The sequence below is a fragment of the Scomber japonicus genome, chromosome 4, assembly GCF_027409825.1.
Source record: "Scomber japonicus isolate fScoJap1 chromosome 4, fScoJap1.pri, whole genome shotgun sequence".
Lineage (NCBI taxonomy): Eukaryota > Metazoa > Chordata > Actinopteri > Scombriformes > Scombridae > Scomber > Scomber japonicus.
In genome coordinates this window covers 14,026,616-14,048,124 of record NC_070581.1, presented here as the reverse complement: position 1 = coordinate 14,048,124, position 21,509 = coordinate 14,026,616, and the positions used below count along the sequence as shown (strand labels likewise).

Here is a 21,509-nt window from a genome sequence, read left to right as displayed (position 1 = left end):
TGGCTGTGTGTAATGGCACTGCGCTCTGTGCAGCATCAGAGGCTACAGACTTTCATAGGTTGTTAGGACTGTCCACAACGGCGCTCTCCATTTTTTACAATTAATTAAATCTGATAAATATTATGACTAACTAATATGACATGTATTTTTAATATGTTGATGTACATCATAATATGAATTCACACTGTGCTCCTTTTATTTGTAATGTTTTGCATGTTGGTGTGCTGCTGCTCGTCCGTGTGTGCGTAACAAGCATAGTGTCTGTGCGCTGCGCACCTGCCTATAAAGGAGCATTAGACTCTTGATGATGCACCCCTTAAATAACAGTGAAATGCACCAGTGACTTTAGACCTGGTTTCTTTTGGAAGATCACAAACTAAGAAGTGTTCCAACTTGAGGATGATTCCGTTAGCAAACTGCTGCTCACAATAGCTCCATGATCTCCCTTTTCATGTGGAGAATAGTTTGTCTCAGCAAGTTTCGGTCACATCAGACATAATACCCTTCTAATCTAATCTAATCTAACTAAACTCATCTATTGATGCAGTCTAAGTGGAAACCTCAGTTGATGGGACTGCTACCTCAGGCATGTGTTTTCATGTATCTGTGTATGTGCATACACATGTTCACATGAGGTAGTAGGTTACTATGGAAACAGGAGATTATTTTGATGGTATAAAGAGAAGATATAGTCAGAGAGGTAATGGAGGCAAAGCTTGTTTATGTGCGAGTCCCTCTTGCTCTGTCTTGCTCCTATTTCCCCAATGTGTTCTTCATATTACTGTACCTCACAGAACCAGCGATCTTCAAAGATCAAAGGCTTTGCCCTCAATTTTGGATCAGGGTTTCAGAGCTATATTGGGCTGTCTCTGACGCAAGTATGTGCTGTACCCATAGCTACACTGTTTAGTAGAGGAAAACTCAAAACCCTCAGGTGTGGAAGAGTAAAAACACTTCAAACCTTTGTCTAAAGTATGTGTGTGTGTGTGTGCACATACAGTACATATGCAGTCACTCAATTTGTGTGACCTTCAACAAGTGAACTGCCACAGAGATGACTGTTCCAACCTTTCTCTTGTCTTTGTGCCATCCAAAATTAACTTTGACTTTGTGATTGTCAAGTGCATAGCAGTATCCCTGGTAACAACAGCTCGAATGAAGGTTACAAGACTTTTGAAAGTAAACCAAACTAATGATAGCAGAGTGGTGGGGGTGTAGTGTGTAGTGGAGGTATGATGATGAAGATTTAAATCTGCATTATGCTTGAGGTGGTTCATCATGATAGCTCTGTGCTCTTTTCTTGCCCCTGCACAGTGGGAGTCATTTTATATTAGAAAATACTTATACTTATAAGACAACCCTTCCTTTTGCTATGTCTTATTTTTGGTAGTTAACGTTGATGCAAACATCACAATAGTATTGTTACTGTGAAATTAAAAAAAATGTACAAAAGGAAATATAAATAAAGACTCTTAAACTCAAATTAATCTATTGTTTAATACCTTGTTCAAGGTCGCCTGGGGTCTGTTTTGCCAATTTACTCACTTAACATTTAGATTTATTCCTCTAATTTCCCTTTGGGATTAATCAAATACTCTATGTGTCTATTTATTTAGCGGCTTTTATAGGCAAACTTTGTCCATGTTTAACCAGTATTGTATCATTACAATGTTGGTAGTATATGCAATTGAACAATGTTTAACTTTTCTACCATGTTGCTTGTATGCAGAGCTCCCTACTCATTACCAGCAAATGCCCCCACGTGACGTGAAATGTGTCATCCGGTATACAATTGTGTACAAATTGACACCAACATGTATTTGATAAGGCATATGTAGTGATGTGATAGTGTTGTGATTGAAAAAAATAGCATTTTTAGAAAGCTTGAGCATTTTAACATTAGAAAGAAATAGTAACATTGCGTTGTGTGGCTGGAGCCTGTCCTATCAGGCATTGGGACAGGAGATAGGACACACCCTAGACAGGTCACTAATCTGTCAGGCTAACAAAACAGACAGACACAGTATTCGTGGTCACATTCTCAGCTAGATTCTGCTGAAAAAGTGCATGATCACATTTCAGCTCAGACAGAGAAGAATCAATAAGTTTATGATGAAACATACTTTCCTTTCTCCTACCAAACCTGCTACCGTGGTTTGCCTCATAATATTGGATTCATGGACAAATAGAATACCCATCATATCAGATGTTTCTGGACTTTCATTTAAACACAATAGGAATTGTTTAGCCTGAAGCTGCTCATTTCATGTGGATCTTGATAGAACAAATATTACAGGGGGAGGACTGCTTTGGACGGAGCTGATTGAAAGATAATAAAGTGTTTTTGAAATATATGGGGAAAGGGAAGAGGGGGAAGGGGTTGTCACGTTGCCAACACATATCGCTTTAGTAAACAGAGCTGGACAGGGATGACAAATAGAACAATTCATACTGGCCTAATACATAATATAAAAAGCACTGGTGTTATCATCAAACCCTCTTGTCACTCTGGATTGTTGTCTCTTGAATGAGGTTTAAAGGAATCAATAAATAGAGAGCAAACTTAACAATGAATGGCTCACAGTGTTTAGGTTTAGAATAATCACTTTTTTCAGTGGCTCATTATGAAAAAATAATTAATGGTTGTATTTATCTTTGGAATCATTAACATGTTGTGCTCAAGCATGAATTGAGGCCAGCCCTCTCCATTTCAAGAGTTTTGAAGAATTTATCTGTGTGGTGCAGCTGTGGGGAAAGCTTATTGGATCTCGTGGAAGCCTTGAGATAAGAATTCCCAGTGCCACCCTTGGGCACTGGGTTATAATTGCCCTAAATTAATTGAAATTTAGTTTTAATAATTGAGTGTTTTGGTCAGATTGAATTCTGCTTCTATACAACCTGTGTTTTGAAACACCAAGTTTGCCTTTTATTGAGGGCACTTTTGACCACACAGGCAGTAAGTCTTGTTTTTAGGGAAAGTAAATTAAGAGAGTGCTTCTAACACGGTTCAAGATTAACATTTTTTTGTCCACTAGCCAAATGGCTAATGAATGTTAGAATGTCCACTCAATAGACTACATCGGGGTTTTTTTGCTAGTACGTGAAGCAAATCTTCAAGCCACTTGCATATTTTACCAGCATTTGGCTGGTGGCTGATGCTAATACTGAACCCTGACTTTATAAAATATGTAACCCAGTCAAATCACTCAACACATTTTTATCAGCCAATTGCTAAACAATATTCTGTTGGCAGCTTTACAGTCTTCAACCGTAGAGAAATAACTTATGGCCGCTATCAGTAATTATAATTCAATTCCTCACACTACATCTAACCACACAAAAACACAGAGTATATCTTCATAAAAGATGGAGCAATCTAATTGAATTACCCTATGTGCTACTTAGTGTGCTCATCCAATCATACACAGATGACACTGTACTGTTTTACTCATGTCTATAATGCAGACTGTTCTGAGTTGTCGAGGATGGTACACTGGATGGTGGTATTATCCTCGAGGCAAATCAGCTGTCCAAGCAAAAAAGAAAATGAAGTAACTGTAGCTTAGTATAGTCTAACTGCAATAACAAATACTTCTCATATTTTATTCTAACTGTTCAAGTCACACATTCTTGATGTATAGTTATCATCCCCTCGGAAACATTTAAGTGAACCGCAGGGCATATTTTCCTGTCAAGGCTTTCCCTCCTGACAAAAAATAACACAACAGCAAAAAGCAGAGGAACAAAATTGTGCATTAGAAATAGATGAATAGTGCTCTAGTTACAGTAACAAATGGTCTAAGCTCCCCTGTTCGCTTTTTCACATCGTCTGTCTTTAACTTAGGAGAAATTCTGTAAGGGTTACGCCTAACATAGAGCGATATCAGTCTTGTCTTTGATCTTGGTCAGTGATTAAAGACAGTATAAGTAGACAGGGTAGATCTCCTCGTGGTTAAATGCCAGAGTAAATGGGATTAGGTTTCATTTTCCCATGAGGCCTACTGAGCCCCCCTACAAAGCTGACACACTCAGGATGAACTCAGTAATAGATAACTGCATTTTTCTGCTGCTCACAGTCCTCAGTGTCACTATGTGCACATCTAACCTTTTCTAATGTCACTGAGGCGTTTTCAAAAGTCTCACCCGAATGGTAGACTGAATTTGCATAAAAGTGCACTTTCCAAGGCTTAAATTGATTTCTGAAACCATGGGCAGAAGAACAATGAATTCAGATGTTCATACGTAATGCCGTTGCATGTAATCCATTACTCCCCAACCCTGGTTGCCTCTGACTTTACCACAGGAAAACCAGACACATTTTGTACGATTTAGCATTTCAGTTCACTCTAATCTGACCTACAGTATAGGGCTAGTTTCTTGCCAAAATAGGATATCCATTGTTTTTTAAATTGGTGATATTAAGGGCAAAATACAATAGCCTCTGCAAAATCAACTTTAATCAGTTTCTGTGTCATAAAAAGTGTTTCTCATGGTCTCGTGGTTATTCCACAACCAAGGTGCAAAAACAAAGGAAGGCTGCTTGAGGTTCTGAGAAAGTTCTTGGTACATTGGTATATTCAGTGTGGGAACTTAAATTGAAGCAAGATCACAGCTTAATGGGATTAATCACAGGACAGGTATGGTTTATATATGTAGGACATGAAATGAAGAAATTCATGTCTGTACTTATGGGACTGGACTGTGACATCTTGAGCCTTGCTGTAATGTTCATATGTGCACATATGATATTATTTCTCTTGCTCTCTCACCCTGTCATTCTATCTCTCACATACACAAACATACAGTATCTGTCTTTTATACCATCTCTTCAGTTCCTGTTAGGGGTCATCAGAGCTGGCTGTTTTTCTAGTATTTTCCGCTGACTCTGTCTGGGCACGCTTGGGCATCTTTCAATTTAGTTCCTTTTGATAACTCAGCCTTTTCCAATAGATACATATTAAATTAGAACAAATGACTCTCACTCTCTCAGCAGGCATTTGTGCCCTCCTCCCTGAGGTTTTTAACATCAGCTAAACAAGCACTACTGCTATCTGTAATTAGCAGTGGGGGAAAAAAACAAATTGCATGCATTTGAACTGCTAAATCAACATCCTTTGCTTTATCGATAGTAACCATCCAGCTGCAGCCTCTGGAAAACTGGACATTATTCAGATCAGCTCTGCATATTCACAGTGGGTCACACATTTCTAAATGCACCAAGTTTTTGTCACTGAATCTGCATTTATGAATATTCCACAATAAAGTGGAGGATGGGATTTCAGATGGGCTTTTAAAAATGAAAGCTAGATGTGGTTTACTGGAATGTTTCTGCTTTTACATGATAAGTGTCTCATACATATATACTGAAATAATCTTCCTGCAAAGCCTTTTCATGTTTGTTTTTAGCACATATTCTAGGTTCCAAAGAAGGTTGTAATCCTGTAAGCCTGTTTGAGTGTGTAACATTATTAGTATAACATGATTTGGATGGCAAAAGACAAGTGAGTTTGATTGGGTGTCGCTCCCAGGGGAACACTTTTGGATGAAGGTAACATTGTGTAGCATCTGACTATCTGGCATGAGTTATTAGATGGTTTGTGTGATAGGGAAGTGCTGCAATGCTGAAAGCCGCTGCAGATGGCTCATATCTATCTGTGCAGCAGCAGCGAGGCCTCCATTTGGAGCAGTGAGAGTAATATCCTCAAGCAACAATGCAATTTGCTGTATCAGTTTTTGACTCAATCTGTAGTATTGATATATCTATATGTCTATTGGCCTGTCTGTCAGACAAGTTATTGGTCTATTTATTTATTTTCCTAAACTCTTATCAAGACAGATTTCTGTCCTTGTGTTTATTATATGTTGTAGATACTCTGTGCAATATGTATTACAATCTCTGTATGTAATGAGCAGTTCCAAGGTTAAAAAACAGTACATTTTGAGACATCAGTTAGATTAAAATGGGCTAGAATGTGAATCAACTCCTTGTGAATATTCACTATGCTAAAATGCCACTTTGATTCATGGAAAGCATGGGAGGATATGGCTTTTATGCCACTGCTCACACATTGTGTCTGTGGAATTACTGTATATTTCATAAAAAAAGACACATGGAGCTCACTGATTTGAATGTCTTTGGCAGACCATACACATTTCTCATCACTGTAGGGAGAAAAGTAAAAATTCTTTCAACTCGTGCTCCTCAAGGAAGGCACTGAGGAAGATGAGTGATGGTAGGATTACGATGTGGAAACACTTTTATCTGGGATTTGATTTTGGATTAGTGCCACCCATGAAAATGTTAATGTAGGTTTCTGGGTTTACAGCATCCATACAGTAACAGAGCTCCTGTGAATGTTAAGGAAGGATTAAAGGGAAACCATTGTGGACCTTTGGTAGGAGTTGCTGTGCTATGAGAACAACACATAACTTCCTGTCATCACCAGTAAAATGACAGCATTGGTCATGTCATCCAATGCTAGAATGACTATGCTCACTTTCTTGGAAACAACATGCTCCATCTCTGTGTTTTTGTGCATTTGTGACATTTCAAATTTCATTTGTTGTCCTTCACACCACATTGATTTGCTCCTGCCTCAGCACCTAATAAGACATGAACTATGGTTCATATCTGTGTTTGTCTGCTGTGTTCTGAAAGAAATGGGTATCTTCAATTTCCTTTGAAAGGTCCTGAAAGGAGTGAGTTGTGGTTAACACTGTCAAAGTGAACATAACTACACTGTTTGTAAGGCTCAGTAGAAGAGAGCCTGTGAGAAAATGTCTGAAGAACGCGGCTGGGCCATTAACAGTTAAGGAAGGGGGATACGTGTAAATAAATACTTATGCTGTAGTATTTGATTCACTGATTGTAACATCAACAAACCTACAAATGACTATTACACAAACATTTATTCTAAACAGACTGTGACGACCCAAGTTAACTTACTTAGACTGCTGAAACATTATGTTACATTCAGCTGAATTTTGGAATGTCATCTTTTACAGTGGGCCCTATGATTTCCGCGTTCACAGAATCGCAGAATTGGCCGATTAAAAATTTATTTTTAAATTTATTTTTAACGCGGAATATCGTGGAATTTGACATAATTTGCCTGAAATACTGTTTTCGTGTGGAAGAGGAACGTATGTCTGGGGAAAGCTGCACGGAGGGAAGCAAATCTGGGTGGCACAACAAGCCCCCCTCCACACACTGAGCCCATCCCACTTCAAAACAATGTAAGCATGGTGAAGCGGCTGGCCACGGCTCTGTCTTCATCGGTGAAAAAACATTGAAAACTCGACACTAACCCCTCAGTACAGAGCCGAGCAGTTCCAGAAGGACTTCTATGTGTCAGGTAAAGTGTTGTTTTGCAAAAAACACACTGTTTTTGTTAGTAAAATAAGAATAAAAGGTAAAAAAACAGGATTCACAAAAATTTAAACGGAATTTGGGAAAAAATAAAACGGATTTTAGGGCCCTAGAATAGTTTCAAGGCCTGTGTGGACCTATCCTTCAACCAAGTACTTTTAGTTTCATAAACTTAATCAAAAACCTTACAGGCAGCAGATCAGGAAACACTCAAATGACTCATACTGATAAACAGTGTTGGGCGCGACACGAGAAAACACTCACATGGCTTTTTTTTGGAAGGAATTACAAAAAGCGCTCACTCTGTTTTGACAAGGGTTGTTTGTCAAGGCTGTTTGAAAGAATCAATGCTGTAATGTTATTGGAGATGGCAGCCTCTTGTTGGCAAATCTGCAATGCAGTTGAATTGTTGCCTGTACTGGCTGACACCTTTTTATAGATTTGAAAATAAATACAATGATTGTGCATACAGCTTGCACATTTCCAGCTTTCTAGATGGATTGTAATATTTATGCATGCAACATCCACAGTAAGAGCGCTTACCTGGAGAGGACAGGGTAATGTAGCATCCTGCTGCAGAATCTGTCCTCAGTCATTCAGCTGCACCGTGACCTCTCTGTGAAGACAACGCCATTCATTATCAAATAAAGGTGAGCTTGCATATGGATGTTAATGGCTCGCTGTGATTTACATTTCAGTTGCAGGGGCTATATTAGAAATTAGTTGTATGCAAATCATGAGCTGGTGAATTGTGCAGGAAAATGATTGACATTTTTCAATTAATACTGCAAGATGAATTTAATATGTTTTGTGCATTAATTAACTAGAGGAAATGGAAATGACTAAGGATGGATTAGCATGATCAATGCGTGGTTCTGCCGGGGTCAATTACCCAGCTGCAACCAGGGAGAATGAAAATGCCGTCATCTTTGATTGATGTCGATTCTTATTAAATTTGATGTGGAGGTCTGATAACTTCACTATCAGACTGAGCTCCTGCCAAATTAAAAAAAAAAGGTCAGAGTTTCTACATCTGAATTCCTCCCCATGTTGTGTTTGCAGTGCTGTGGCTCTATTTGAAAAGGTCAGATGATCACAGTATGTAAACAGTAGAGTCATAATGGAAGAACCTGCCTGTCTTTGATGCGTCATGCACAGCGGTGTGTTATGTGCTTGTTGCTGTTCAGAAATGACGAAACCTTGCTTTTCTACATTGTTAGGTGTTCATGGCTGTAAAATCATACAGGCTTTTTTTTTTTTAACACTTGCAGCTTTTATGACTTACTGATGCATTTTAATCTCAAACAGACATTTCCCCACATATTGTTGAGCTGTTTTAACATAGCATGCTACGATATAAATGTCTCAGACAGCAAGACATAACAAAAATAGAAACTTACATCAGATTGGTGGATGATGTAAACTCACACTAGATAAATGAAAATGGAGATAGCAAAATGTGCCGTCTGACAGTTAGACTCTTGATATGAATATTATTTATTCCATCTGCTTTTCTTTTATCATTCACCTTCAACTGTGAGAGTCTGCCTCTGCACTTTAAATGATGTTAAAAGATTTCTCCAAGTTTCAACAAAAAGGAAAGAGAGCGACACAGACGCTGCTCTGATGTCAGAATGTGTGTCACCGTCATGAAATATTCATCATGTTTGCTGAGGGTGTGCATTAAGTTTAGAATAAGAATAGCTTGAATTTTTCATCAGCAGACCATTGATCCGGGCTGTATCATTAGTTGAATGACTCATCGCTGAAGAGCGCTGCTGAATATTGATTGCTCATACGACTGAACCCTGCAGAGCACATTTCCTACATTTCTACAGCCACTTTTTGAAAATGTATAAAAAGAAATATGTATCATAACATAACTGCTTATTTGAGTTTACTTCCAAGTGTCAAAAATGTTTCTCTACCGTTTACTTTCTGCTCTGTTCTCGCTGCAGACATTGCCTGTGCACACACAAATATTGACACAAAGATAGTATTTCAGTATTCCCCCTTTTCCTCTCTCCGTTTCTCTTCCTCTGTCTTCTGCTGATAATTACACTTTAGCCATCTTTGATTTCCTCTGCGCTCATTGGGACGCTCCCACGAGTTACCTTCTATCTGCCTGCCTTTGACACGAGCAGTAAATAACAGTGGGGAAGGCTATAAATCATGGTAATTCTTGTTCAGACCTGTTCTCCAGGCCTATCATCCAGATTGATTACTCGTGCGCCTATGAAGTCCACTTGTGATTCTTGTCCCACAGATATAAATTAAGTAGAATAATGGGAAATACAGTATGTACAATAGCATCATTCTGTATCAGAGTAATTCTGCAGCAGACGATGTGTGAAAGCATGGCACGGAGGCCTTTTTTGAATCAATTTGGGGATTCCACTTTAAAATTTAATTACTTAAAGAAAGATAAGGAAAAACAAATGTAGAAATAATTTGAATCCATCATTTAAATATACACTCATTTAATTCATTTATAATTACTTGATAGTAATAAATCATAATTAAACAAATCTATAACAATTCTGGTGATATACTCCAGACAACAATGAAGAAATTAATTATAAACCAAAGGCATATCATTTTGTAAGGTGCAAAGACAAGAACATTTACTGTCTTTATTAAAGTAAGTGGTAAAATAAGTGTCAGATTTGGGATGCAGAGGGGTTTCGTCAGCAAGGACAGTGACCCCCAACGAGACAGACCTTTCAGCTGAAGTGTCCTTGAGTCAGACTCTGAACTACTGGATATGGGCAAAAGTATCAATATCAATAAAATATTACATAACATTAACTTACACGACACGATCTTTAGAAGCTGCACTTTTGCAGATGTCACAAATGTCCTCAGTGCTTTCTCACTTTTTACCCTTGTGGAATTGAAGGATAGCTATAGCCAACAAACACGCGTATGCACACACACACACACACACGCACACACACACCCAGAGATGGTGAGCTAAATGACTGACGTGTATCTTGCTCCTCTGTTTATAACACTTCTTTAAAACTTTCCCAATATAACTGACTTCACAGGGGGCTCAGTGTGTTCACTGAGTCAGAAAATCATATTTTGATACACAGCTAGCAAACTAATCCCGGCCGTGTACAACTCTGGACTGGACTGGTAACAGCTGCAAGGCACCCACAGACAATGGTGCTTTATCTCCCTATTGGCAAGAGTCAGATTAGTCTCCGCAAGGCTTTTTTATGACACTTATTAGCTCATATTTCACCCCGCCATTAATGCAAACTCATTTCTTGAGTGCTGGAGGATGTTTGGCCATGTGCTGCTCTGACAGCTTGGGGTCAGCCACAGATGACCTGCATAGACACAAGGAATTAGTTTCAAATTTGAGCAGGATACATATGTAAGTAAACTTCATAAGCAGAGCTGGCAAGCACCAAACACGTTTATTAATCTGTTTGTCAGCATTTGCTCAACGCATTCAAAGCAGTTCGGCTCTCTCACTTGTACACAGGTTATTTTCTCCAGTTATTTGGGGGATGGGGTCATCAATGTGCTTTGTTTTCACAAAACAGAATTGCTACAAACTGTGGATTAATTGTGTGACACATATTCATGACAGCAAGTTGTTTTCTGTTTATAAGGTTCATAATGTTGCACATAACTTTCATAATGTTCCTGTTAAGCCCCCAGGGCTCAACAAAGTCTTATCTTACTAACAACAAAAACACACCAGCTAGCTAAGCAGAAAAACAGATGAGGTCCTCTGCATGATGCATACTGTATATGTGTACAATTCCATTTCTGGCATATTGAAGAATTGGTTTTCACATGTTTTTGTGGACTCCATGAGACCACTCGAATTGTACCCCAAACCAGTGTTTTATGGTGGAATACTACAAATTACATTTATGTAGTACTAATCTTGTTGACAGAACATTTAATTCATGCTGGGATTATGTTCCATGGCAACAGTTTTATGTTTGAGGTAAGTGCAGCACTTATTTGCCTCACTAGATCTGCAGGAAGGTAACCAAGCTGGATAACGACTGTACAAAGTTCAGAACTTTGATGTCCAAGCCCATGGATCACTTCTGTTTTTAATCTATGTTCCTGTAAAAAGATTACAAACTTAAAACATCAGGCAACCCAAAAAGATAAAGTAGTAAAAAAAGGTACAGATTAAATCAAATTAAAGTCCACTTTGAATGTATGTAAGGTTGTACGCTGTAAGGTCATCATCCTTTATGTGTTCTGGTGTTTGATGCAGTCAGTGCACTGGGATCATTTGATTAATAATTTCCAAAATGTTCATCCTCAGTTCTGTGAAGGTCTTTTACAAACCACCAATTTTTCTAACCACAAGGCTTTTGAAAAACAAGCCGACTTAGAGCGCAAGTCGACACACCCCTTGAATAAGAAGGTGTGTCCAAACTTTTGACTGGCACTATATGTTTTTTACATTTTAGATCATTTCATGGATAAACTACCCCCTCTCCACAGTGTGTTTGGCTCTTTCCTGCTTCCTTGGTTCAGGCTGTAATCACAAAGCACCCATAGGTGTCCACATCTATTGTTCCCATACTCAGCACTTATGCTGTCTGCAAGCACTCTACATAATTTAATACAGTAGGTAATGTGTTCATTTGCAAAGATCTGCGTATTTTATGGATAAAAACAATGCAAAACACCAGGAGTGATGGAAAAGTTTATTCCCTGTGGTGTTTTAGAGGTTTCTCTCCCCATTCTTATAACTGATTCTCTGTAATCATGATGACAATGGGAGCCTACTTAATTCTGCTGCAAATAAATCAAGTGTAAACATCATTACATGTTGATGAGAATTGCGTTCATTTACAAAATGGAGTTGGGTATGCTCCACTAGATAAACTCATTGGCACTGAGGTGAATCCAGATATGAATATTACAGGGAAATAAACTGTAAACTCAACAACATTTCTGGTGTTTGCAATTATGATTTTTTATGTGTCTTTTCATTTGATACCATTCTTTCTTTATTGATGTTTTTAACTCATTCTTATCTGATTTTAAGTCAAACATGCAATAGTTTAGTAATTGTAGCTTTGTGTATTTATTATAAATCAATTTTAATATATAATTTAACTATATTTTAAACTGTGCTACTGTGTTTTAGACATTTGGATGTATTTGTCTCCCATTCCAGGCATCCTTTGGTTTTCATTCATTTTCACATGAAATTTTTTAATCATTTGTCACAATGTCACAACAAGAAAAATGAGTTGTGGGATGGATAGAATGATGATAGAGGCGCTCCTGAGCTGTTCTATCTCCTTAATCTTTTTTAAGTTATTTGAAATTTGCCTGTTACTGCGTTGCGGAAGGTGGAGGCAACACTTGTAACTAGTTGGATTAGGTGGTCTATAATAATGCAGCTATAATGTAAAATCCACAGTCCTTGTTCTGTACAAAAATGTGTTCAAATGTTTAATGATACGACCAGTTTGAGTTAAAAAATACAGTGTGTTTCTTCCAAGTTTTAGTCTTCTTAGTATGACAGTTCCTCTTTTGTTGTTACTATCCCTGCAATGCACATCACAAAGGAAACTGTGTCTAAAGGAAGAAACACTTTATTTGTGTCAGCCTCGTATTAAACAGATAGACTTCGGAATACATTTTCACACAGAATGAAGACTGTGGAGTTTGTCCCCATTACAGTGGAGGCTAGGAGAGGAGCTCTTGATGGCCAATAACAGGAGGAACAGGACGAAAAAATATTTCATGTTCATATGTTGTCGTATGTTTTAAGACAGACATGTTTTCTCTTGTATAAAATCTCTTCCTTACATATTGTTTTACAAACAAAAAAAATATATTTGATATCTTTTCGCCACCTCTTTTGTACAGGCGAAATGCTTGTCATCCATGTGTTGTGCCTTTGAAGGAAAGTGGTTTTGAAAGGATACATCAAGCCAGCCAGCATCAACCCCCCTACAGCACCTAAACAGAGCTTCTCTCAATCCCTGTCACAGAGACGACGGTTGCTGAATACTGAACAGAAGAGACAGGAGCTGCCCCTCAACCTGAAACACACAATTATTCTCTCTATTTCTCACACACACATAAAGGCATACATATATGCAGACACATACACACGTGCAATTAACCACAGCAAGTGAAACAGCACACACCTACGCAGGGATTTTAGTTCAAAGAACACTAACAGCATCAGATGTGCAACCACACACTCCCTTTCAACAGGAAAAATGGACCATCTGTGAGCTCTTCAGGCCACCAGCCAATGACATTGTTTAGGACTCATTTTAATGGCAGTCGTGAACTGCATTATAAATCTTTGTTTAGCAGTCTCTTGCATTTTTTTTGTTTTTTTGTTCTGTCTGTTTTGTAAATATTTGTATGTGGATGTGAAAATTGCTTCTGTAATAGAATTAAGGCTCACTGATATCTCAGCTACCATATGCTGTTAACGGCACGAGTTTTTAAACAGATTCATGGAGTAGGAATAAACACATACTCATGCTGATTTTATTTATATAATGTAGAGATGTAACCGCGTGTGTATTTGTTCTGAACTGTCATGCCCCCGACATCACTGTTCGTTGCATGTAGTTGAATGAAGAATATTCTTTCATAATCCACTTAAATGCGGAACAGTAATTCTAGAGCACAAGTTCCACCTGAAACTATTCTAGCAGCACACCACTCAGCTGTAGCATGCTCAGAATGTATGCTAGCCAGTTTAGCTAAGGTAGCCTGGTTACTCTGGTTACCCTGTAGTGTCACTCCCATCAGAATGACAAACAACACTGACAGACTGCAACACTATTCTTAAAATATACTCCATTATCTCTTTTTATCCACCTTTGAGTGAAGCCGTTAAGAACAATGATAAATCATTTGACTTCTGACATGGTTGGACACGTTGTAAGTGTAGTAGTAGTTTAAGTGTAGTTAAAAAGTATGAAAGTATTGTAGCGGTTTGGTAGATATATTATTATGTATGAAATTATTAGATTATTAATACTGGAGCATCAGTGTTAGAGCAACATGTTACTGTTGTAGCTGCTGGAGGTGGAGCTAGATTCAACTACTTTATGTACAGGTACACCATAAATCAGAATAAAATGGCTGTCAGCAGATGTCCTGAGTCCTTGCAGGAAGCAGAACACTTTTTTCCCCTTTTCCACTGCAGCAACTGAACTGTTTCGTTAATTGTTTCCACTACAGCACAACTACATTGTTACAGTAAGAGTTATGGCCGATGAGCCATTGTTAGATGTTTATATTTAAAAAAATAAAAGACCAACAACCAACAACCTTTTTTTCCTGCTGTATTGAAAACGTACAGAACTGTGAATTTTGTGTACTATCACACCCCCTGTTAGCCTGGCTAATGCCATCTGGCGAGGAGCCGTTAATTTCCTCGTATTTGAGGCGGGATCAACGAATGTCGATCAAATGCTTCTGTACACTACTGGACAAACTTACAGCCAATCATATCAATGATAGATGATGACGTATTCAGAGCCTGTAAGGAGCAGCGCGAACACATCCTTTTTATGAAGGGAAAATCATGTAGCGCAAGTTTTTGTTGAACTTGCCTTCCAATTTATTTCACACACAATCTACTGCTGCTTTGAACAGTTGCTGCACCTCCGTGGCCGCCATGCTGGATGTAAACAGAGTTGCTCTACGGTTGTCATCACCTTGAGCCCACCTCTCCATTCTGTGATTATTTCGAAAACATTTCCTTTCTGAGCGAAGTGGAATGTCGCTGGAAAGAGCATGGGTTTACCCAGGCTAACCCCCTATCATATTCAAACATAAAATACAATTTATGTGTTTGAATATTGAATTTACACAGGAACTTTATTGAGATATAGGATTATGGAGGGTTGATAGGTGGACACATAGTTCAGGACTTTGACATCAGAGGGTGAGGTTCACATGCTGAATCCTTTGTGTGGCTAGGTCTAGGCAACAAAAATGTAGAGGTGAAGCATTTTCTAAGACTCAGTATGAAAGCAAAATCATTCAAATCCTAACTAAGCTCTGTGAGTGTCTAAACAACCATAAAAAAGTGCTATAGTTGCTCTTGTTTTGAAATAGTGAATATTAGTAGAAATGTGTTCTTAAAATGCAGGCATGAGTGATTTCAGATCATTTGTAGCATTCATCAAAATGCTTGAGTGGTCCATGTCACATATGACATCTATATAAAATTAATTCAGACTAGTTTGTTATAAAAAGTGTTTCTCCCCAATGAAGAAAGATCTATTCATAACAGGTACTGTCGTATGTGTCATGTTAAGATTTTTATGGCCGTTTCTACATTTCAATAGTTGTTGGAAACTTCTCTCACTCCCATAGATGCCCCTGTGTCTCTGCAGGTCTCTTTCCAGTATTCTCTAGTTGCAGCTGTCAGTGTAGCATCACCTGCACACAATAATATCCTCCTCTAATATCCCTGTCACTGTCACATCCCTTGACCACCTCTCATCATGGAGCACTTTACTTTAGGAAATCATTCCCTCTTTATTACTGTCCCGGTGCACAGCTGGATTCATATTTTGGGTTTCCTATGTCACTCCTAAATGTGTCCTGTGTTTTTCTTCTGATTTCTTAAAGCAGCATTTGAAGTTACAGTGTTTTTACTCTTTGAAACAGAGCAGAACATGGAGCTTTACATGGCAATCTTAAGGCCATAGATTATGCTAATGATCACATCTTGCAAACATGCACCTCCTCATGAACAGGTGGCATTCTTCAGGCTGATAAGTTAAGGCAGTTAAGAGAGTTTGTTGAATCCCAAGTAGGATTTTCTTATTTCCTCTCACTGCACACTAGGAATGCAATGGAGCCTATATTAATAGTCTTCAGTAGTGCACTGTTAGAACTAGTGGAACTATGTAAACAACACATTTTGGCTTTCCCAGGTTCACGACTATGAAATAATGTTTTTTTCCTCCAAACATTATTTAGTTGTGGATATTTTAGAGAGTTCTGTATTTTTAAATTGATTTGAACAAAGTGGCGTAGCTGCTGTAGGCTCTGCAAGTCTATTCAGGACATCATTTCCGAGACATATTATTAATAATAACAATAATAATAATAATGATTAATAAAAGTAAGATTGTAGCTTCCTGCTGAATGGACTTTAAATAGGCTGACAATTTCCTAATAGGACTGCCAAGACCATCCCAGAGTGAGAGTGAAATGTATTTCATGAAATATTTCTGATGACACTTTACCTCATGGCTTATTTAAAGCAGTGAGGTTTGTGTTTGACAGTTATGATGTCTGCTTGCACACAAAATCCACTTTCATCATCTAAACTCAAACACAACCTTCACCACCCTCAGTAGATGGTGATCATTGATATCACACAACCGGTTTCAAACAGACATAAAAGCATTTTTCTCTTTCACCCATAAAACTGTTGGAGATCTTTGTTGCCCGCTTGTCTCCCTTCAAAAGAGAGTGTATCTTAATTCCCATCAAAGCCTGCAAACCTGTTTGTGCCTGAGATTAGCCTTGAACCTTTACCACAGAGCAAGAGTCCATTTGGTGTTATGGTGTGGCCAAAAAATGTCTCTTTGCCATCGCTGTCTGCATCTGCCTCACACTGGAATTAGGAATGTGAGGCGGGAGGATGTGAGCAAGAGCTTAGCTTGAATGGCACAAGAGATTAGAGAAATTGGGAGTGTTTGGATGAGCACACAGGATATTCCAATAACACACTTCCCCATCTGTAACCTCCCCACCCTTGTCAGACAGAATGGAAAACTTATCTGTGAGTCAACAAACAGTATTTACCCGACTGCATCTGTGTATTTTATTTCTTTGTTGGTTGTACATGCAGTGCTGACGGTGGCAAGGACAGCAGAGCCATCGATATCCACTCAGCGGGAGTCTGTTTGTTGTTCGACATTTCTTGCTCGTCTCAGTGAAATGATAATAATTTCAGACTCAGTCTTTAGTGACAACGAAGGAAAAGGGTGAACAGCTCCATTCATAGCATTTTCTCTAATTTTATTAGCTTCAATGGATAAAGCAAAATCAAGGGTGAACTGTTAAGCATAAATGAATGATGGTGAATTTGGATCCAGAGCCAGATCAGCAAAATACCACAATGAGCTGCTAACAAATGTTCAGTTAAATGTCTTATCTCTCCTTGATTTTATTTCATCAGCAATGATCAATGTGCAAAATATTCAGACATCTCCTTTAGCTACTATTTTCCGCTGATTTTGCCAGGTAAAATAATCACAGTTGTTGTCAGCAGATTATATCAGCTGTAGATAATTAATGTGAATTACATTTAAAAATGTTCTCTGCAAGCTGTATGTAAAAAAAATGTATTTTCAGTGAAAGAAACTGTACTCTACAGGAGTCTTCTTTAGTAATGATTATGTTGTGTCATTTTCAATACTCAGAATTTAGTTTCAAGCTTAACAATTTGATAGTTCAGTATTTGGAGAAAGTAGCTCATGTTTTTGCAATTTACAAGTTATTAACGTGTTGAAAGTAAGATCTAACCAAGTAAGATCTGATTTGGTGAAATAGGATTCAGAATTGGTAAGTGGTTTTGAACTGGATTATCTTCTAGTTCTGGCCAACAATTGCCTAATTACAAAACAGTACAGAAAAATAACAGCATTCAAGTGCAGTGGTTCAATACTCCACTAATGGGGCTTTTCCATTATACAGTTCTAGCTCTACTCGGCTCGACTTGTCTCAACTCTACTCGTTTTTTTTTGCTTTTCCATTAGGGATAGTACCTGGTACCTGGTACTTCTTTAGTATCTGCTCTGGCGAGGTTCCAAGTGAGCCGAGTAGATACTAAAACGTGACGTCAACAGACTGCCGATCACTGATTGGTCAGAGAGTGTCATCACTGGAAGAGTCATGAGCATGACGTCTTACATAAAAATCAAACCCGCCATTTTTAAATACCGGCAACAATAGTTACAGCAAGTTTCACGAGAGTTTGTTACAGTGAGTTTCACGCAAGTTAACATGGCTCCTATGTGCAAAACTACACCATGGTCCTTCAACAAGGTGCAGACGTTCCTGTGTGTGCAGACAAGAGGATCCAACGAGAGCTGACGACCCAACCCATGTTGAGGAGATACTATGAAGTAATGGAAAATGATGTACCTGGTACCAAACCGAGTAGAGTCGAGTCGAGCTGAGTAGTGCTAGAACTGTATAATGGAAAAACTCCATATGTGACGATGGCATTTCTCTATGGTGTAGTTTTGCACGTAGGAGCCATGTTAACTCACGTGAAACTCGCTGTAACTATTGTTGCTGGTATTTGTTTCTCAGTTTTGATTCTTATGTGGGACGTCGCGCATGACGACACTCTCTGACCAATCAGTGGCTAGCAGTCTGTTGACGTCGCATTTTAGTATCGGCTCGGCTCGCATTGAACCTTGCCAGAGCAGGTACTAAAAAAGTACCAAAAAAAACGAGTAGAGTCGAGTGGAGCCGAGTAGTGCTAGAACTGTATAATGGAAAAGCCCCATTAGACTGTATTGGACGTAGCAAGATGGGGCGTTGTCAGCTGGTTTGAAGCCCAGAGTTGTTTATGATCAGAACCATCTTCTCCATTCGAGCTATGACCACCATCCCACTTATTAGAGGATCCAAATTTAGTAATTAAGTTCATGATGACCAGTTGAAAATATTATACATAGTATTTCTAGAGAAAAGTTGATGGTTTTTGAATGTGAGGCAGTTGGCGCCTGCATCTAGTGGCCGTCAGTGGCATTGCACTTTAAGATAGTTTTGCATTGGCTCCATCCTCATGCTATAACAGTTACCGCTTGCTCATCACAAATAGCAACTACTTTCACATTACTTTATTGTGTCCATTGTTTATATAAAAAAATCAATAAGTGCAGCTTTAATGAAACATTTATCAAAATGCCACTGTGATCTAAAAAGTTTCTTGACATCTTTAGAAATCAGGAAGTATAGTAAATGTTCCTCACGAACACTTTGGGAATTCAGCTGCTCAGGCTAACTCTGAATGTTGGTGTCAAACTGGTGACCTTTTAGTTTTACAAGTGTCTGTCTAATCCCTTGGGGATAGACAGACAGTTGCCACTGCTGTCGGAGCTCTCTTTCTCCTATCCTCCAGCTGCTCAGCATTATCCATTTTCAGATAGTTTAAACAGTGAAGGAAGAGGAGGGAGGAGAATAAACAGATTAGTGCAGTGAACATAATTCTGTGTTTTCATAAGACTTGTGTCTGTTCTTTGTCTTGGATTGACCCACCCTGGTGGAATGAGCTCATTATTCTTCTTGTGTCACACAGTAACTTCCCTGTAGAAATGTTCCTTAATGTGTGATTGAGATTGTGCTCATTTCATGGTATGAAATCTTGGTATGAAGCAGCAGGGCATCACTTTGTAGTGGAGTCATCTAGCTTGTCTTGTAAGAGTAAACACCGCTGATTTCATTTTTCAAGATGGTTTTATCCTCATTAACACACCAACTAAGTGTTGTATTCTGTCACTTATGAGTGATTCCTGACATGTTGTTGCCTCTTGTATCCCCATAAATAACTTCAAACCTGCAAATTGATTTTTTTCTGTCTATTTGGCTAAGAACATGGGAAAACAGCTGGATAGAGGAGGAGCATTTTGCATTTTCCAGGTCATAGTAATTCATGGGAGTAAGTCTGCAAAGAGCTCCCTTGTTCTAATGTCATAAAAACTGATTTTCAAAGACAATTAATACAATGACTTGCGCAAGCATTTTCTGTAAAGCATTGACCTCAAATCCAGTAAAAAAGTTTTTTCAAGTATGTAAACAATTAGAGCATGTCCACAAAGTCCTAACCTTTGGACTAGATTCTGAATAACAACAACTAAAGTAAACATTTCTTTGGAAATACTGACTTGCTTGTTTATAGCTGTGACTCATATGAGGAAGATCACAATAGTTTCTGATCATTCTGATCATGTCACGCCAGATCTGTGGCCCAAAAGTAAACTCTCTGTTTGTAGAACAAGCCTAAGGCCGTGTTGACTTGTTTTCCTTTGGGCACTGTCTGCAGCTTCTACCCACGAGCAGCAAGATATAAGACTTTCTGCACAACAGTGGCCATAAATGACAGACCCGGTAAATATTATGATCTTATTGGAGAACATTTCTCTTCAGTATCTCTCTTTTCTTCAGTGCCCGCCTCTCTTCCTACCCCTCCACCTCTGTATGTGTTTGTTATTAATGTGTACTGCCTGAATCTGACTCTGCAGAGAAAGACTTTTTTGCTGAGCCCCATCATCCCCTAAGATGATCTTGATAAGAGATAGCGTTCAACTACAAAAACTCAATTTCCTTACTCCTCCAGAGACATTAAACCATTTCCTTTTGCTTGGAAAAAATAAAAGAAAGCAACCTCAGAATTCACATCAGCACTGCCCCGCATTACTGCACCTTTTCCACCTCATCGGCTGGCCTTTCCAGATGCTATCAATGAGCAGGTGATTTTGGTGCAGCCCGTAAGTTCTGCATTGCAGAGGCATAGTCTGAATCACTAAACACAGATTGTGGTGCTTTTCATTGTATTTAGACTATTTGTACAGCAGTAATGCTTACTTACAAGCAGAACTATGACTGCTGAAAGCAAATGTACTAAAAGTATAAGACATGCTTCTTTCTAGAGGTCAGTTAAGATTTGGATTTGTGTCATATTTGAAATGTAATAAATATGAATGAAATATATACTTTTTTTCTTTAGTATTGGACTGACAGATTGTGCTAGAACACACTCAAGATTAGTATTGTTCACATTGCAGCCAGCTAGTGAACAAACTATATCAGTTATCTCACTGTATGGCAACGTGTCTTCATGAAAAAAATCACCCATTGTCTGGTGGATAGGTCTTTGACAAAGCTAAGACAGAGAGAGAGATCATACTCTTGAACTCATCACTATAAGTTTCAGTATGGTCTTCTTTCTGTAGATGGCACTTATTTTCTATCATGTCAGCCTTTCTTTTATACCCTTAACTACACCCACACCTTGTCTATACAGTATGTTGCTCATCATTTACACCTTTAACTGTTAAGTAATGGATTGAGAAAACAGGTTTGGAAGTGGTGGAAAAGAAAATATTATTTCTTTAGCTGTGTATACTAGGCT

At 38.5% G+C, this 21,509-nt stretch overlaps 1 protein-coding gene across 4 annotated transcripts in view; it reads left to right on the top strand.

The window, feature by feature from the left end:
* The first annotated feature begins 17,004 nt into the window (after positions 1-17,004).
* Positions 17,005-21,509, top strand: part of LOC128356838 (kazrin-like) — a 122,972-nt gene continuing 118,467 nt past the window's right edge. For all 4 annotated transcript variants that reach the window (XM_053316996.1, XM_053316994.1, XM_053316995.1 and 1 more), the window contains exon 1: positions 17,005-17,144. In XM_053316996.1, coding sequence (XP_053172971.1) covers positions 17,027-17,144 — 118 coding nt within the window. In that variant the 5' untranslated portion in view covers positions 17,005-17,026. The remainder of the gene's footprint in view (positions 17,145-21,509) is intronic.